The sequence below is a fragment of the Phyllobates terribilis genome, unplaced genomic scaffold, assembly GCF_046119375.1.
Source record: "Phyllobates terribilis strain yellow unplaced genomic scaffold, ASM4611937v1 Scaffold_11__3_contigs__length_659146591, whole genome shotgun sequence".
Lineage (NCBI taxonomy): Eukaryota > Metazoa > Chordata > Amphibia > Anura > Dendrobatidae > Phyllobates > Phyllobates terribilis.
In genome coordinates this window covers 581,549,862-581,568,422 of record NW_027362771.1, presented here as the reverse complement: position 1 = coordinate 581,568,422, position 18,561 = coordinate 581,549,862, and the positions used below count along the sequence as shown (strand labels likewise).

The window sequence follows — 18,561 nt, the reverse complement described above, 5'->3', positions numbered from 1 at the left end:
CCTATAATGGAACAGGACAGTGAAAAGTTTAGTAGTCGCAGCCTTAAAGGGGTAGTCCATAATTTTCTACCATTTTCTTTATGTTGGCAAGGTAGACTGATATGGTAAATTGGTGGGGGGGACCTAACATTTTCCAGTGCAGCTCTTTGTGCGCCACATAATCTGTCCATCTTTACAGTCTTTAAAAGTTATGAGCTGTGCAAGTGCGCCCCTCCTGACTATGTATACATACATGGTGGCAATTTATATGGATTATTATATTACCAGGAAAGAGGAATTCAGACTTGTGCTGACCCTAAGCTTTCACATTTGTACAGAAACAAGAATAATTCCATTCAGTGACAGCAAGCAGAGATCACAGAACCGATTCCTGTAGTCAACAAATCCTTTGAGTGCAGCTGGACCCCGCCAGAGGGCGCTGTGTGCACACTACACTGTTTATTCCTTCATCACCAGGAAACGTAGAAAAGAGGAGCAAGATGGCGGACACCAGGCTTCAGGGAACGCAGAGAACCAAGATGGCGCGCACTCGCAAAGCATTGTGGACTAGTTGATTGACGTTTCCGGCACATGCGCAGCAGGGAAGCCGGCAGCATGGCTGATAACACAGTGGCGGAGCTGCTGCTACAGCAGCTGCGGGATGGCGACTGCGGGGGTCTGGACAGCCTGGAGATGGCGGGGGCTCTGGGAGTGGACCACCAGCAAGTGGTGGGTGCAGTCAAGAGTCTGCAGTCCCTGGGAGAGGTGAGACTTTCCGGATGATGCAATAACGCAGGGTGTGTATATGGCAAACATATGGCTGCTGTGGGACTAGAAGTCCCAGCATGCGGGGCCGGGAGTGCTGCACAAGGTATTGTGAGAACCATTCTGTCTGTGCAGCTTCTACATAAGAAACAGGAGTGTCCCCATTCACTGACAGCAAGAGGGGTCCGGAAAACTTTCCATTGGTGGAGCTGTGCGAAAAACCAGGCCTTTTTCTATTTAAAAAAAAAATGAAATATATGTAATTTTTTTTTTAAATATAAAAATATAAAAAATTGAAGCCAAAAAAGTTTTAATTCAAAATTTAAAAAACTTGTTCAATCAAGAGAAAAAAAAATATTTAACCCGGTCAGTAAATGAAGATTAGAACAAAATTTATATATATATAATTAGTACAGACCAAAAGTTTGGACACACCTCATTTAAAGAAATTTCTGTATTTTCATGACTATGAAAATTGTACATTCACACTGAAGGCATCAAAACTATGAATTAACACATGTGGAATTATATACTTAACAAAAAAGTGTGAAACAACTGAAAATATGTCTTATATTCTAGGTTCTTCAAAGTAGCCACCTTTTGCTTTGATGACTGCTTTGCACACTCTTGGCATTCTCTTGATGAGCTTCAAGAGGTAGTCACCGGAAATGGTCTTCCAACAATCTTGAAGGAGTTCCCAGAGATGCTTAGCACTTGTTGGCCCTTTTGCCTTCACTCTGCGGTCCAGCTCACCCCAAACCATCTCGATTGGGTTCAGGTCTGGTGACTGTGGAGGCCAGGTCATCTGGCGTAGCACCCCATCACTCGTCTTCTTGGTCAAATAGCCCTTACACAGCCTGGAGGTGTTTGGGGTCATTGTCCTGTTGAAAAATAAATGATGGTCCAACTAAACGCAAACCGGATGGAATAGCATGCCGCTGCAAGATGCTGTGGTAGCCATGCTGGTTCAGTATGCCTTCAATTTTGAATAAATCCCCAACAGTGTCTCCAGCAAAGCACCCCCACACCATCACACCTCCTCCTCCATGCTTCACGGTGGGAACCAGGCATGTAGAGTCCATCCGTTCACCTTTTCTGCGTCGCACAAAGACACGGTGGTTGGAACCAAAGATCTCAAATTTGGACTCATCAGACCAAAGCACAGATTTCCACTGGTCTAATGTCCATTCCTTGTGTTCTTTAGCCCAAACAAGTCTCTTCTGCTTGTTGCCTGTCCTTAGCAGTGGTTTCCTAGCAGCTATTTTACCATGAAGGCCTGCTGCACAAAGTCTCCTCTTAACAGTTGTTGTAGAGATGTGTCTGCTGCTAGAACTCTGTGTGGCATTGACCTGGTCTCTAATCTGAGCTGCTGTTAACCTGCGATTTCTGAGGCTGGTGACTCGGATAAACTTATCCTCAGAAGCAGAGGTGACTCTTGGTCTTCCTTTCCTGGGGCAGTCCTCATGTGAGCCAGTTTCTTTGTAGCGCTTGATGGTTTTTGCAACTGCACTTGGGGACACTTTCAAAGTTTTCCCAATTTTTCGCACTGACTGACCTTCATTTCTTAAAGTAATGATGGCCACTAATTTTTCTTTACTTAGCTGCTTTTTTCTTGCCATAATACAAATTCTAACAGTCTATTCAGTAGGATTATCAGCTGTGTATCCACCTGACTTCTGCACAACACAACTGATGGTCCCAACCCCATTTATAAGGCAAGAAATCCCACTTATTAAACCTGACAGGGCACACCTGTGAAGTGAAAACCATTTCCGGTGACTACCTCTTGAAGCTCATCAAGAGAATGCCAAGAGTGTGCAAAGCAGTCATCAAAGCAAAAGGTGGCTACTTTGAAGAACCTAGAATATAAGACATATTTTCAGTTGTTTCACACTATTTTGTTAAGTATATAATTCCACATGTGTTAATTCATAGTTTTGATGCCTTCAGTGTGAATGTACAATTTTCATAGTCATGAAAATACAGAAATTTCTTTAAATGAGGTGTGTCCAAACTTTTGGTCTGTAATATATATATATATAATATATATATATAATATTGCGCTGCTCAAAAAAATAAAGGGAACACTGAAATAACCCATCCTAGATCTGAATGAATGAAATCTTCTCATTGAATACTTTGTTCTGTACAAAGTTGAATGTGCTGACAACAAAATCACACAAAAATCATCAATGGAAATCAAATGTATTAACCAATGGAGGCCTGGATTTGGAGTCACCCCCAAAATTAAAGTGGAAAAACACACTACAGGCTGATCCAACTTTGATGTAATGTCCTTTAAAACAAGTCAAACTGAGGCTCAGTATTGTTTGTGGCCTCCACGTGCCTGTATGACCTCCCTACAACGCCTGCGCATGCTCCTGATGAGGCTGAGTATTGTGTGTGGCCTCCACGTGCCTGTATGACCTCCCTACAACGCCTGGGCATGCTCCTGATGAGGTTGCGGGTGGTCTCCTGTGGGTCTCCTCCCAGACCTGGACTAAAGCATCCGCCAACTCCTGGACAGTCTGTGGTGCAACGTGACGTTGGTCGATGGAGCGAGACATGATGTCCCAGATGTGCTCAGTCGGATTGAGGTCTGGGGAACGGGCGGGCCAGTCCATAGCTTCAATGCCTTCATCTTGCAGGAACTGCTGACACACTCCAGCCACATGAGGTCTGACATTGTCCTGCATTAGGAGGAACCCAGGGCCAACCGCACCAGCATATGGTCTCACAAGGGGTCTGAGGATCTCATCTCGGTACCTAATGGCAGTCAGGCTACCTCTGGCGAGCACATGGAGGGCTGTGCGGCCCTCCAAAGAAATGCCACCCCACACCATTACTGACCCATTGCCAAACCGGTCATGCTGAAGGATGTTGCAGGCAGCAGATCGCTCTCCACGGTGTCTCCAGACTCTGTAACGTCTGTCACATGTGCTCAGTGTGAACCTGCTTTCATCTGTGAAGAGAACAGGGCACCAGTGGTGACTTTGCCAATCCTGGTGTTCTGTGGCAAATGCCAAGCGTCCTGCACAGTGTTAGACTGTGAGCATAACCCCCATCTGTGGACGTCGGGTCCTCATACCACCCTCATGGAGTCGGTTTCTAACAGTTTGTGCAGACACATGCACATTTGTTTCCTGCTGGAGATCATTTTGCAGGGCTCTGTCAGTGCTCCTCCTGTTCCTCCTTGCACAAAGGCGGAGGTAGCGGTCCTGCTGCTGGGTTGTTGCTCTCCTACGGCCCCCTCCACGTCTCCTGGTGTACTGGCCTGTCTCCTGGTAGCGCCTCCCGCCTCTGGACACTACGCTGACAGACACAGCAAAGCTTCTTGCCACAGCTCGCATTGATGTGCCCTCCTGGATGAGCTGCACTACCTGAGCAACTTCTGTGGGTTGTAGAGTCCGTCTCATACTACCACGAGTGTGAAAGCACAACCAACATTCAAAAGTGACCAAAACATCAGCCAGAAAGCATTGGTACTGAGATGTGGTCTGTGGTCCCCACCTGCAGAACCACTCCTTTATTGAGGGTGTTTTGATAATTGCCAATAATTTCCATCTATTGTCTATTCCATTTGCACAACAGCATGTGAAATTGATTGTCAATCAGTGTTGCTTCCTAAGTGGACAGTTTGATTTACTTGTAGTTATATTCTGTTAAGTGTTCCCTTTATTTTTTTGAGCAGTGTATGTTACACACACACTTCAGCCTGTGCTCATTTGATTTATGGCAATACTTGCAGTGTAGCAATGGCGACCCATCGTCTCTTCAGTCGGATGCCTCACCAAGAGGATGGGTGTCGGCTGTATAAGACAGCTGGCGCCGACCTGTGGAGCTCCGTACCCCCAAAAGAACCCGTAGCAGTGAGTCACTATTTCAGGATGGGGGTCAGGTATTGGGTGAACTGTGATCCATCCGGTTGTCTCTGTCCCTCCAGATTATTGAGGCGGAGCAGAGATCCAGCAAGAAGTGGGAGCTGAGTGCCGAGGGGCGGGAGATCGCTGACAGCGGCAGTCACGAGGTCCAGGTCTTCCAGAACTTGCCTAAAGAGGGTCTGCTGCAGAGCGAGCTGATGGTGAGTGTGGCCCCCCGCAAAATACAGTGCTAGAGGGAAACAGTCAGGATAGCACTGCATGCAAATAAAGGCTAAAGTGTCCGCTGGGCGGGTCCAGACCATCCTAAATATCCTGGTCTCATGATTAACAGCGAGTCCTCATTCATATGAGGAAGAGCAGCTTTATGGAATTATTTTTATTTAAAGGGTGTGTACACCTTTAAAGGGAGTCAGTTCATATTTGGAGGTGACACTCCCTTTAAGTCATCCGACGCCTCATTGGGCCGTTATTGGGGGTCAATATGCTTTGGATGAAGGGACCCAGTAATAAAAAAAAAAAAAACGTGGGTACAAACCTCAAAAAAAACGCTTTTCACCTCATTGGATCCAAGCAGGAGGACCAACGTGTGGCCAGCTGGGGCGCTGCTTTTGGAAGGAGGCAGACATGGTTTTCTTAACCTGCACACGCCCCTCTTATGGATCCGGCCCTTTAATTTCTAGACTGTCACATGCTGGGACTTGTGGTTTCGCATTTATGGCCCATTTCAGAAATTAATGAAGAAACGCATCACTTCTTTCCCAATGATTGTGCATGTCGCAGAACTGGGACCCATATATGTCAGCTGGGTCATGCGATGTCTATCGATGGTCCCAGATCGTGTATATTCCCCCGCGATCGTCTCCTTGACACGTTTTCTGATAATCCTTAAAGTACACATACCGTTTGGCTGTAGATGCTGTGTGCATCCCCTTATACTGGGTGCAGTTTCCCTTTAAGGACTGTCTGGTATTATAGAGGAAGTCCCTGTGATCAGTTCCTGAGCTCCTCATCCTGTGTGTTCCCTACAGAAACTCCCCATCGCCAAGGTGGGCTTCAGTAAGGCCATGTCCAATCGCTGGGTCCGGCTGGATAAAGGGGCAGAGGGCGGCCCTCGTGTGTTCAGGACGGTGAGTGAAGAGTTGCGTGTAATATATATCTGTGGTAATGGTTATTAAAGGGGCGGTCCTGCTCCCCTCACCTGGGTACCGCTACCGCCAATCACGCACTCTGTTATCAGTACACGTGATGTTACCTGCTCTGCTGAAGTCTTGATGTGGACTAGGACAAATACTTTAACCCCCTTAAGGGGGCGTCCACTTGGACCACAACACAAGGACACGTGACCGCTGCAGACAATCAGGTCAGCTCTCCAAATACGGCACCACCTAGCGGCACTACTAACCCGCTAATGCTGCTCTCTGCCTTCGCAGGTAGATGCAGTAGAGGACACGGTTAAGGAAAAGCTGCAGCTCGTCCTGCAAGGAAAGTCTGACAGTGTGAATGAGAAGGAGAAGAATGAGCTGAAGAAGAGGAAGCTCCTTAATGAAGTGTAAGTGCCCAGAGCAGGCGACCATTACTGTGAGTTGCTGGATATATAACTCTGCTCCATTAATAACAGCGGTGATCAACAACTCCCGTTTCGGCTATAGCTTCAGGCTTTTCATCTTTTTTTTTTTTTTTTTGTCTTCCATGCTTTACACTGCTGCTCTGCTTTTCCGGATTGACTCCAATGTAGAAGCAGTAGCTCACCGGAAGTTGGTGCTCAGAGCTGATTTTTGTTTAATTCTGGTGGGAGAAATCATCAGGTAGATCTATGCTTTATAATGAGGGGGTCGGCCTGTGTGTCCCGTCTGTGCTTGCTGTCAGTGAGTGCAGGCGCTGAGTGTAACAGTGAGTCACATCACAAAGGTGAAGGGACTATACCCAGAAATCCTCCTGTATACAGGAGTAGGGCTGCATTCTGTAGTTTGCACACCAGGGGGCAGTGTTAGACTTTCTATTATTGGCAGTGTCAATGATTAACCCTTTTCACTCCACAGGAGTGTATGACTAATGTGGACTAGTCTTCTCTTCTGACATTTATCTCTGATTTCTTATCCTTTTATTTGATCTATTAATTATATATATTTTTAATCTATTTTTCTACTACTTTACTGGAACATAAGTGCTAGTGATAGTGTAGTCCTGTTAACCCCTTAAGGACTAGTTTTTATTATAATTTCTTTTTTTTATTATTTTTTATTACAGCATAGCCAATATAGTTCAATTACAATAACTTTCAATAACTTTACTCCATGGGTCTGGTAAAATTAATTAATGCAAAATTTATATTTTTCTGATATTTTATTTTTTTTATTTTAATATTTGAAGAGAAAAAGAAATAAAATGTAAAAAAAAAAAAATGTGTGTGTATAATATATATATATATATATATATATATATATATATATATATATATATATATATATATATATATATATATATATATAATATAAATTTACTTTTTTAATAGAGGGGGTGTGTTAACTTTTGATCACAATATACTTTTTTTTTTTTCTCTTTTCCTTCCCATTAGCTCATTTAATCAAGCAGAGATTACTTGATCCCTTTTATAATGCTTTGGAAAACCTAAACTGAACTATTAGACCTTACTTCTGTCAGACTGATGTCTCTATTAAGCCACCAACTATTACGGAAAGCAATTGGCACCCATAAGGTTAATAGCTGGAGCCTTCTCTTTTCAAACTGTTTATATGCTGCAGACGTTATGGCCTGCAGCACCTAAGGGGTTAAGTGGTTGGGATCTGAGATCACTCTGATCCTCCTGGCTTTTCTAGTGGAATACACAGGCTGAGCTCTTGTGCCTATGTTAGCCACTGAACATACATTTTATAGAGCCTCCGAATGTAGGAAGGGGTTAAAGCAGAGTTCCTGGCTCCTCCCACTTGTTTGTGGCTCATTTGGTTTAGTTTATTTGCCACCGTTACTGATAATTCCTTGTACTTTTTAATTGTTTTATCCTTGTTTTGCTGGAAATCATCTCTGTGCACAGACTTTCTGCTGAGCCCCTACTCAGATACTGCAGCTGATCTAAATGAGTACTGCAGTATAAAGCATGGTGGAGGGACAGAAAATTAAGCCTGAAGGTGGATTTTAGACAATCTACAACAATAGATAAGATTTATGAATCTGTCTAAAAGTAAAAAGTGACTTCTTTACCCCCAGGACCTCACTTTGATTTGGTTACGATTAGGTTTTTCATTGATCTCTCTATACTTAAGGTGGTGCGTTGACGATACTTTATATACTTTCTTTCATCTCTATCCAGGACCATTAAAACCTACTGGGTGACGAAGGGTAAAGGCTTCAGCACGAGTATTACAAAACAGGAGACGGATCTGACCCCAGAAATGATCTCAAGGTCAGTGCAATGCATCGTGGTCCTCTATGGATGGACGCCTGAAGCTGCATCCCCCTCCTCCCCCTCTTGCCTTCCTCATTTTTTTTTCCTGGTTTCCCGTTTGCAGCGGTTCTTGGAGAGACAAGAAATTTAAGCCCTATAACTTCAATGCATTGGGAGTGATGCCTGAATGTGGGCACCTGCACCCGCTGATGAAAGTCCGCACACAGTTTAGGCAGATCTTCTTAGAGATGGGGTAAGTGTCGTCTGCGCCCCCCTGGAGTGTCCATCACAGTTACTCTGTGTGTCCGGAGACTCCATTCTACTTTGTTTTACCAGATTTACAGAGATGCCGACCAATAACTTCATAGAGAGCTCCTTCTGGAACTTCGACGCCTTGTTCCAGCCTCAGCAGCATCCGGCCAGAGACCAACATGACACCTTCTTCCTGCAGGGTCCGTGCCAAAGTGTTGTGACCGATAAAAGTATATTCATACGAGCGCCCCAGCAGCAGCTCCTGCCTCCTCCCCCCACAGGGGGCCGAAGAGCGCCCCAGCAGCAGCTCCTGCCTCCTCCCCCCACAGGGGGCCGAAGAGCGCCCCAGCAGCAGCTCGAGCCTCCTCCCCCGGCGGCCGACGAGCTCCCCAGCAGCAGCTCGAGCCTCCTCCCCCGGCGGCCGACGAGCTCCCCAGCAGCAGCTCGAGCCTCCTCCCCCGGCGGCCGACGAGCTCCCCAGCAGCAGCTCGAGCCTCCTCCCCCGGCGGCCGACGAGCTCCCCAGCAGCTGTTCGAGCCTCCTCCCCCGGCGGCCGACGAGCTCCGCAGCAGCAGCTCGAGCCTCCTCCCCCGGCGGCCGACGAGCTCCCCAGCAGCAGCTCGAGCCTCCTCCCCCGGCGGCCGACGAGCGCTGCAGCTCCCCGGCGACTTACTAGCGCCAGTCACACAATCCCCTTGACTGGACTGCTTCCCATCAGTAAAGCATTGTTTTTCTAGGAAGTTTGTTATAGTTTTGTTTCCTTCAGATCCAGCGCTGGCGTCAGAATTTCCCATGGATTATCTCGAGCGGGTGAAGAAAGTTCATTCTGAAGGAGGATATGGATCACAAGGGTGAGAGATTGGGGTATTTGTCATTGTGAGGGAGGAGCAGACTTCATTTCACATAGCTCCTCCCTCCTGACTGTCACCCTGTGGAGGGAGGGGCAGACTTTACGATGTCATGCATATATGTAATCTACTCTTTTGTAGGTATAAATATGATTGGAGCATAAATGAGGCCAAGAAGAATCTCCTGCGGACGCACACCACGGCGGTCAGTGCTCGGATGCTCTACAAACTTGCTCAGCAGGTACATTCAGGTGCAGGAGTGTTGTGGGTGACTGGTGGTCTGGGGTGTAACGCTGCCCTCCCTCCAATTGGCACAAGGCAGATATGTGGTCTGTTTATAATATAGTTTTCTTTCTCTGTTACGTAGAAGGAGTTCACACCAGTGAAATATTTCTCCATTGACAGAGTATTCAGGAATGAGACTCTGGATGCCACCCACCTCGCGGAATTCCACCAGATAGAAGGTGTAGTGGCCGATGTTGGGCTCACACTAGGCGACCTCATGGGTGTGCTGAAGGAATTCTTCACTAAACTTGGTATGTAGAAAACTATGAGCACAGCGCATTTTTGCTTTGAGGTGTCTTATCACACTACTATAATACTGCCCCCTATGTACAAAAATGTGACTACTATAATACTGCCCTCTGTGTACAAGAATATAACTACTATAATACTGCCCTCTGTGTACAAGAATATAACTACTATAATACTGCCCCGTGTGTACAGGAATATAACTACTATAATACTGCCCCCTATGTACAAGAATATAACTACTATAATACTGCCCCGTGTGTACAGGAATATAACTACTATAATACTGCCCCCTATGTACAAGAATATAACTACTATAATACTGCCCCTATGTACAAGAATATAACTACTATAATACTGCCCCGTGTGTACAGGAATATAACTACTATAATACTGCCCCCTATGTACAAGAATATAACTACTATAATACTGCCCCGTGTGTACAGGAATATAACTACTATAATACTGCCCCCTATGTACAAGAATATAACTACTATAATACTGCTCCCTATGTGCAAGAATATAACTACTATAATACTGCCCCCTATGTGCAAGAATATAACTACTATAATACTGCCCCTATGTACAAGAATATAACTACTATAATAGTGCCCCTATGTAGAAGAATATAACTACTATAATACTGCCTCCTATGTACAAGAATATAACTACTATAATACTGCCTCCTATGTACAAGAATATAACTACTATAATACTGCCCCCTATGTGCAAGAATATAACTACCATAATACTGCCCCCTATGTACAAGAATATAACGACTATAATACTGCCTCGTATGTACAAGAATATAACTACTATAATACTGCCCCTATGTACAAGAATATAACTACTATAATACTGCTCCTATGTAGAAGAATATAACTACTATAATACCGCTCCTCTATGTAGAAGAATATAACTACTATAATACTGCCCCCTATGTACAAGAATATAACTACTATAATACTGCCCCCTATGTACAAGAATATAACTACTATAATACTGCCCCCTATGTACAAGAATATAACTACTATAATACTGCCCCCTATGTACAAGAATATAACTACTATAATACTGCCCCTATGTACAAGAATATAACTACTATAATACTGCCCCCTATGTACAGGATTTATTTTACATCTCTTGTTATCTGACATATTTGTGGAGATATTTTTGCAGTCTTCCTCTTGAATACCATACTGCAATGTTGGTGACAGCTGCCAATGAAATCCTTGGAGTCAGAAGGGAAAATATTTATTTTCTCTCTCTCGATATCGGTGTCAGAGACTAATTGCTGTTTTCTTCTAGGAATCACTAAATTGCGTTTCAAGCCTGCATATAATCCTTACACAGAGCCAAGCATGGAAGTCTTCAGTTATCATGAAGGTCAGGATCCAGAAAATGAAAACATGATCTTGGCGAGGGCACGCCCTCGTGCACGGCGCTGGCCTATTGGCGAGGGCACGCCCTCGTGCACGGCGCTGGCCTCTTGGCGAGGGCACGCCCTCGTTCACGGCGCTGGCCTCTTGGCGAGGGCACGCCCTCGTTCACGGCGCTGGCCTCTTGGCGAGGGCACGCCCTCGTTCACGGCGCTGGCCTCTTGGCGAGGGCACGCCCTCGTTCACGGCGCTGGCCTATTGGCGAGGGCACGCCCTCGTTCACGGCGCTGGCCTATTGGCGAGGGCACTCCCTCGTTCACGGCGCTGGCCTATTGGCGAGGGCACGCCCTCGTTCACGGCGCTGGCCTCTTGGCGAGGCACGGCGCTGGCCTCTTGGCGAGGGCACGGCGCTGGCCTCTTGGCGAGGGCACGGCGCTGGCCTCTTGGCGAGGGCACGGCGCTGGCCTCTTGGCGAGGGCACGGCCTCGTTCACGGCGCTGGCCTCTTGGCGAGGGCACGGTCTCGTTCACGGCGCTGGCCTCTTGGCGAGGGCACGCCCTCGTTCACGGCGCTGGCCTCTTGGCGAGGGCACGGCGCTGGCCTCTTGGCGAGGGCACGGCGCTGGCCTCTTGGCGAGGGCACGGCGCTGGCCTCTTGGCGAGGGCACGGCGCTGGCCTCTTGGCGAGGGCACGGCCTCGTTCACTGGTCCGGGACTTCACAAAGTACGCCACTGCTTATGCTCCTGCAAGTGACAATGCAAATCTTTGCAATGCACACCACTGCTGCTGCACAATTTCCCAATGCATGTCTTGTACCGATTATTCCTTAGTAAGAGGTTCTGCAGCATCTGATGCTTGTTATAATCAGATGACTTTCTCATTGGTGTGTTACAACATGTTCCCGGGTGCACATTATATGAAGCACATCTGTAACTGATCCCCAGGATTATACCACACGTGTCGTATTCTTTCCAGGCAATATGTTCGCTGCCCTCCTCATCTGTAATTGGAGGATTAGGCCCTGTTATATAATACAAAGCCGCCCGCAGGAAATAACATGTGTAAGCGCCGGGATCTGTCATGAATCCAAAACATCAGCTCGGACATGAAGTGATTACAGGGTGTTATCCAGGTCAGGGGCAGCTGCAGTACACCGCCGGGGTAGTGGGGATTGCCTGCCGGTGCCCCTCCTTTGATTACTTTTTGCATTGCACCTCGACCACTACCCCCTCCTCCCCATGTCCTCAAATTTACCTTTTCTATATACACAATTTTCAAGATAACTGCTTGCTGTCCGGAAATGTACACATTCACTTTTTGCATGCAGAGGCTGAGAAACCCGTCCTGAACATACGTGGCGCAGGGTTTCTGAGCACTGTCTTGTAGCGAACCCTGCAGTGTTTGCCAGCAGGACATGAGCATCGTACCCTTCCCGTGTTGCTAAATGCAGAAATCTTGAAAATGGTGTCTCAAAGTCTCAAAACTATAATTATGCACATGGTGTGTTAGGTTAGGATCTTAAAGGAACAGTACTCCTAGAAAATAAATGATAGAGGAGGTCCGTTTGGAGAAATTCTTGTAAATTCCTGCAACAGTTTTGCAAAATACCATAGGTTTTATTTATTCTTATTTTTTACTTTTGGCTGAAGGCATTTTTGGGGGTGTAGCAGCGGAGGGGGGTAGCCTCTGCTGGAGCCAGTTATCTTACAGCCAGAGGCAACAGACCTGAGGTTTGTGGAATATCCAATCTCATCACGTGCCTCCTAAAGAAGTGAGATATAATAAATATATATACCGTATTTTTCGGACTATAAGACGCACCTAGATTTTAGAGGAGGAAAAAAAAATTGAAGCAAAAATTGTAGTCCTGATGCACTCTTATGGGGGAGGGGTTCTGCTGCTGACACTGTTATAGGGGTAATGTCCCCCCAATTATGTACTAATATCACCCATCCAGGTGTATACACACGTGGTCAAAATTGTTGGTACTCCCTCGTTTAATAAAAGGAAAACCCACAAAGGTCACAGAAATAACTTGAATCTGACAAAAGTAATAATAAATTAAAAATCTATGAAAATGAGCAAATGAAAGTCAGACATTGCTTTTCTGCTTCCACAGAATTAAAAAAAATTAAACTCCTGAAATCGGCCTGGACAGAAATGATGGTACCCTTGAAAATAATGTGACAAAAGGGACATGTTAAATCAAGTTGTGTCCACTAATTAACATCACAGATGTCTACAATCTTGTAATCAGTCAGTGGCCTGTATATAGGGCTACAGATACTCACTGTGCTGTATATAGGGCTACAGATACTCACTGTGCTGTATATAGGGCTACAGATACTTACTGTGCTGTATATAAGGCTACAGATACTCACTGTGCTGTATATAGGGCTACAGATACTTACTGTGCTGTATATAGGGCTACAGATACTCACTGTACTGTATATAGGGCTACAGATACTCACTGTGCTGTATATAGGGCTACAGATACTTACTGTGCTGTATATAGGGTTACAGATACTCACTGTGCTGTTTGGTGACATGGTGTGTTCCACTCTCAACATGGACCAGAGGAAGCAAAGGAAAGAGTTGTCTCAGGAGATTAGAAAGAAAATTATAGACAAGCATGTTAAAGGTAAAGGTTATAAGACCATCTCCAAGCAGCTTGATATTCCTGTGACTACAGTTACACATATTATTCAGAAATTTAAGATCCATGGGACTGTAGCCAACCTCCCTGGATGTGGCCGCAGGAGGAAAATTGATGACAAATCAAAGAGACGGATAATACGAATGGTAACAAAAGAGCCCAGGATAACTTCTAAAGAGATTAAAGGTGAACATCAAGCTCAAGGGACATCAGTGTCAGATCGGACCATCCATCGTTGTTTGATCCAAAGTGGACTTCATGGGAGACGACCAAGGAGAACACCATTGTTGGAAAAAAAATCTTAAAGCCAGACTGGAATTTGTCAAACTACATGTTGACAAGCCACAACGCTTCTGGGAGAATGTCCGATGGAGAGATGAGACAAAAATGGAATTTTTTGGCAAGGCACATCAGCTGTATGCTCACAGACGGAAAAATGAAGCATATCAAGAAATGAACATTGTCCCTACTGTGAAACATGGAGGAGGCTTTGTTATGTTCTGGGGCTGCTCTGCTGCATCTGGCACAGGGTGTCTTGAATCTGTGCAGGGTACAATGAAATCTCAAGACTATCAAGGGATTCTAGAGAGAAATGTGCTGCCCAGTGTCAGAAAGCTTGGTCTCAGTCGCAGGTCATGGGTCTTGCAACAGGATAATGACCCAAAACACACAGGTAAAAACACCCAAGAATGGCTAAGAGGAAAACATTGGACTATTCTGAAGTGGCTTCTATGAGCCCTGACCTAAGTCCTATTGAGCATCTTTGGAAAGAGCTGAAACCTGCCGTCTGGAAAAGGCAACCTTCAAACACGAGACAACTGGAGCAGTTTGCTCATGAGGAGTGGAACAAAATACCTGTCGAGAGGTGCAGAAGTCTCATTGACCGTTACAGGAATCCTCTGATTGCAGTGATCGCCTCAAAAGGTTCAACAAAATATTAAGTTAAGAAGAACCATCATTTCTGTCCAGGCCGATTTCATCAGTTTTAATTTTTTTTTTTTTTTTAATTCTATGGAAGCAGAAAAGCAATGTCTGACTTTCATTTGTTCATTTTCATAGATTTTTAATTTATTACTTTTGTCAGATTCAAGTTATTTCTGTGACCATTGTGGGTTTTTCTTTCATTAAACGAGGGGTACCAACAATTTTGACCACGTGTGTATATGGCGTCCCCCTCACGCTGCACACAAAAAAAGGATTCTACTCGCCTTCCCTGTGCTCCAGCGCTGCATCCTGTTTTGATGCCAGCAGCCGATCTCACCGTGTGAGTAGCACATGACGTCACTGCCATGCGCCCTCACGCTGAGGTCGGTCAGCTGCTGGAAGATTCACTGCTCCCCACACCCTGCTACTAAGGAAAATGAATGTTCACTGCTCCCTACGCCCATAGTCTGGGCATGGAGAGCAGTGAACATTCATTTTCCTTAGTAGTGCGCACAGTGTAGCCGCAGCCGTCTGCTTCGTGCAGCGATTCGGCGATCATGTGTACCTGCTATTAAAGATAGTGAATATTCACTATTCCCCCACACCCATGGGAGTGGGGAACAGTGAATATTCATTTTCTTTAACAGCGGGCACAGTGTTAGCCGCAGCAGGCAGCTCCTGCCTCCTGTGCCTTCTCCGCTGCTGCTGCTCCCCCACTCACCCTACCATCTACAGCCAGACCATACATCCGGACTATAAGATGCACCCCCCAAACTTTCCTCCAAAATTTGAGGTTCTCAACAAAACCAAAACATTGCTGAGCCCTAATGGGCTATTAAATCAGTTTTTCATAGATTCTTGGAGTGCTGCTTTCATATTTATTTTTTTTTTTTTAGCTATCTGGAGGTTTGGTAATTGCCTGAAAGATTATATGGGTTGGAATTGTTGTGGATATTAGCTGCACATTTGCACAGCTAAAATCCACAGCAGGTTACAACAGCAAGCTGGATTAGATTTTCCAAGTTTCGCCCCTTGGTTCAGACTTTCCTGTAGAGAGAGAAATTATCGGGTACATCAGGTAATCTTTATTTTGGGGGAGGGGGAATTTATACATTGGAATTGCCACCATTTTTTTTTCCTTAGTTGAATAGGCATTATACAGATACCCTTCTGAAAGGAACCTGTCCCAGGTCTGCAGATAATCCATTTATCATGTCTCACATATATAACGGGATCAGTAGGGGATTGTTGGTCATTTTTTGGCTCACCCGGTTTGCGTATTAATAGAAATGTAATTCGTTGCAGGTTTGAAGAAATGGGTGGAAGTTGGAAACTCTGGAGTTTTCCGTCCAGAAATGCTCCTTCCGATGGGTCTACCTGAGGATGTATCCGTCATCGCCTGGGGTCTGTCGCTGGAGAGGTGAGTAGGGGGTCACTAATGGATGGCGTTAGTAGTGTAATTGCTTGACCTGCCACAGACGGCCGGGTGGATTACCCGCAGTCTGATTGCCTCTTCAGTCTTTAGCCGTTCCCTTGTTAATCCCTTTAGTGTAAATGTTTCTTGTCTACCGCCATATGCTTCACCCCCCGGATACGTAAACATGTTTTTATCATCACGTGACCTCGTCTACAGCTCCATCAGAGGGGTATAGGGATTTATATATGTGGGCTGCTATGTGGTCGGGCTCTGGGCGTATGTATACCATTTTGGGTTTCCGCACTGATTCCTGTCAATATCAATCATGAATAATACCGCACCTAAAATTTTACTTGGTCAGTGCGCATTTCAGTCTTGTGTTCTCATTTCTGCACAAAGAAAATGAACAGAAATGTTTTTTTTTGTCCTAAAATGTCCTGTAATAATCCCATTTATTATGCCTGGGGCCACAATCCAAATACTGCAACATAGAAGATGAGAGGTGCCGTTATGTACCGCCTACTGCGCTGACAGCAGAAAATCCATGTTGATCTGCTTGCACAGATAACAGTAGACTATGACAGACTTCCGGCAGAATGAATCTAAAATGATCTTTATTATAAATCCCCATTTTGTGTTTGCAGCTCCTATGCAGACCTATGTGTCTGTCTATTATTATTACAGACTACCCAGGTGTAGTCTTTCCTCCCACTGTTGCCTTTTTTTTTTTTTTTTTGCTATATGGGAGATGCACATCATCGCCAGATCAGACTACACTGTTTGTTTGTAGTCTGTAACCATAGAGACGTGTAGGAAATGTGGATTTTGAACTATAGGAATGCCAATTTGCAGCAATTAAAAATATATATGCAAATGTTTTATATTCCAGTGTGTATGTAATCTGCGTCTCCACTCAATAAACTTGATTATTTTTATTTATTTTTTTTCCCTCCTTCCAGGCCGACAATGATAAAGTACGGCATTAATAACATCAGAGAACTGGTGGGACATAAGGTTAATCTGCAGATGGTGTATGACAGCCCTATCTGCCGCCTGGACTCATAATGAGAGTATGTTGCCCGTATGTGTTGTAGCGTACCTGCAGTGTGCTCCGACCCCTGATGATGACTCCGCAGGGGACATCTACTACTCTGCGTGTGTAATGGGGCCTCTTCTCATCTTCATGGGACTTGTACAGATGTCCAGAATTTGTTTGTATGGGTAGATTTTGATAAAACATAATGTGTTTAAAATCCTATATATATTTCTCCATTTTCAAGGAACACTCCAGGAAAAACTGATGCACCCGTCACCGTTCTGCCCAGTGTGGGATCCTAGGGGGCGGTGCATGACGCGGCTTCATCATCCACCCATTCAGGATTCCTGTCTGCGGTGCCCACAGGATTACACAGTAGCGAGTGATTGTGTGATCTCGTGCACAGCGAGCAGGTGCTGCCAACAGTAGAGGAGGATGAGACGGTGTCTGCACTGTCGCTGGGCTCCTCCAGTGTCAGTGTCAACGTGGGTTCAATTCAGGCAGGGCTTGGTTATGGGCAAGTGAGCGCTTTCAATCAGGTGATGGGCAGGTGTGCGGCATGCTTATTGGGGGTGGAGGGGACATAATGGTGCATTGAGCTGTTTGGTCACGCCAAGGGTGCACCAACGAACCCTTATTTTCAGATGTAATAAAACTTTTTCTGGACAATTAAAGGGAAATCTATACTGCAGGTGTGAGTTTTATAAGGGCTGAGACCCGTATAGTTTAATCAAGTATTGGGGTTGGTGACAGATTCCCTTTAAATTTTATGCACAATGTGAAGCATCTTAAGCCCCATCCATTTTCCCACTAAATCTAGTCCCTTTTCCGCTAAGTCTCTCTCTCAGTGGTGATAAAATATCCAAAACACTTAGTAAATGTGATGTACGGCCCCTTCTGGCTGATTAGTAAATCTGCCCCGCTGTGTATCAGTTTTTATAGGAGTGTTCCTTTTTAAGAGCCGAATCTGAAAATGCTGCATTTTATAAGTATAACTTGTTATATTGGACCTGGGGGTGCAGGATACTTTATTTATTGACATTTCTTAGAACCTCCTCCTTTATTTTATTATGGCCGGTGGATCAGGGTTCAATACGATTACAGATGGGAATGTTACAGAGTTGACAACATGATCTCAGATGTGCAGATTATCAGCTTCTAATGGAAATAAAACACATTGATCGCATTCACTGAATTGTTCTCTGTTTATTGATATTCAATACATCATTGTGGTTTATAAGAAATCTCACATGTCTAGTACAGAGAATGGTCAAGTGACATGGGGTCTGCCCCTCCCACCACAGGATGACATAGGCAGAAGGGAGGAGCTCTGTGATATGGGGGGGGTCTGCTCCTCCCACCACAGGATGACACAGGCAGAAGGGAGGAGCTCTGTGACATGGGGGGGGTCTGCCCCTCCCACCACAGGATGACATAGGCAGGAGGGAGGAGCTCTGTGACATGGGGGGTCTGCCCCTCCCACCACAGGA

At 45.4% G+C, this 18,561-nt stretch overlaps 1 protein-coding gene across 2 annotated transcripts; it reads left to right on the top strand.

Moving 5' to 3' along the window:
- Positions 1–534: 534 nt before the first annotated feature.
- Positions 535–18,257, top strand: FARSA (phenylalanyl-tRNA synthetase subunit alpha). 2 transcript variants are annotated; one of them, XM_073654238.1, is made up of 13 exons: positions 535–744; positions 4,688–4,825; positions 5,654–5,752; positions 6,056–6,174; positions 7,954–8,046; positions 8,153–8,281; positions 8,365–8,480; positions 9,047–9,131; positions 9,270–9,369; positions 9,496–9,664; positions 10,968–11,045; positions 15,924–16,038; positions 16,995–18,257. In XM_073654238.1, exons 1-13 carry the CDS (start codon positions 571–573, stop codon positions 17,098–17,100), a joined length of 1,521 nt encoding a protein of 506 aa, XP_073510339.1. In that variant the 5' UTR covers positions 535–570; the 3' UTR covers positions 17,101–18,257. The 2 variants fall into 2 exon arrangements, with proteins under 2 accessions (XP_073510339.1, XP_073510340.1); XM_073654239.1 differs by lacking the exon at positions 535–744 and adding an exon at positions 4,485–4,613.
- The last annotated feature ends 304 nt before the right edge of the window (positions 18,258–18,561 follow it).

Bases quoted from the DNA above. Each gene is read 5' to 3' on its own strand.
- FARSA (XM_073654238.1), top strand. From the start codon at position 571: ATGCGCAGCAGGGAAGCCGGCAGCATGGCTGATAACACAGTGGCGGAG. The intron at 4,826-5,653 runs GTGAGTGTGGCC...TGTTCCCTACAG, and splicing joins TGCTGCAGAGCGAGCTGATG to AAACTCCCCATCGCCAAGGT. The intron at 9,370-9,495 runs GTACATTCAGGT...TCTGTTACGTAG, and splicing joins TCTACAAACTTGCTCAGCAG to AAGGAGTTCACACCAGTGAA.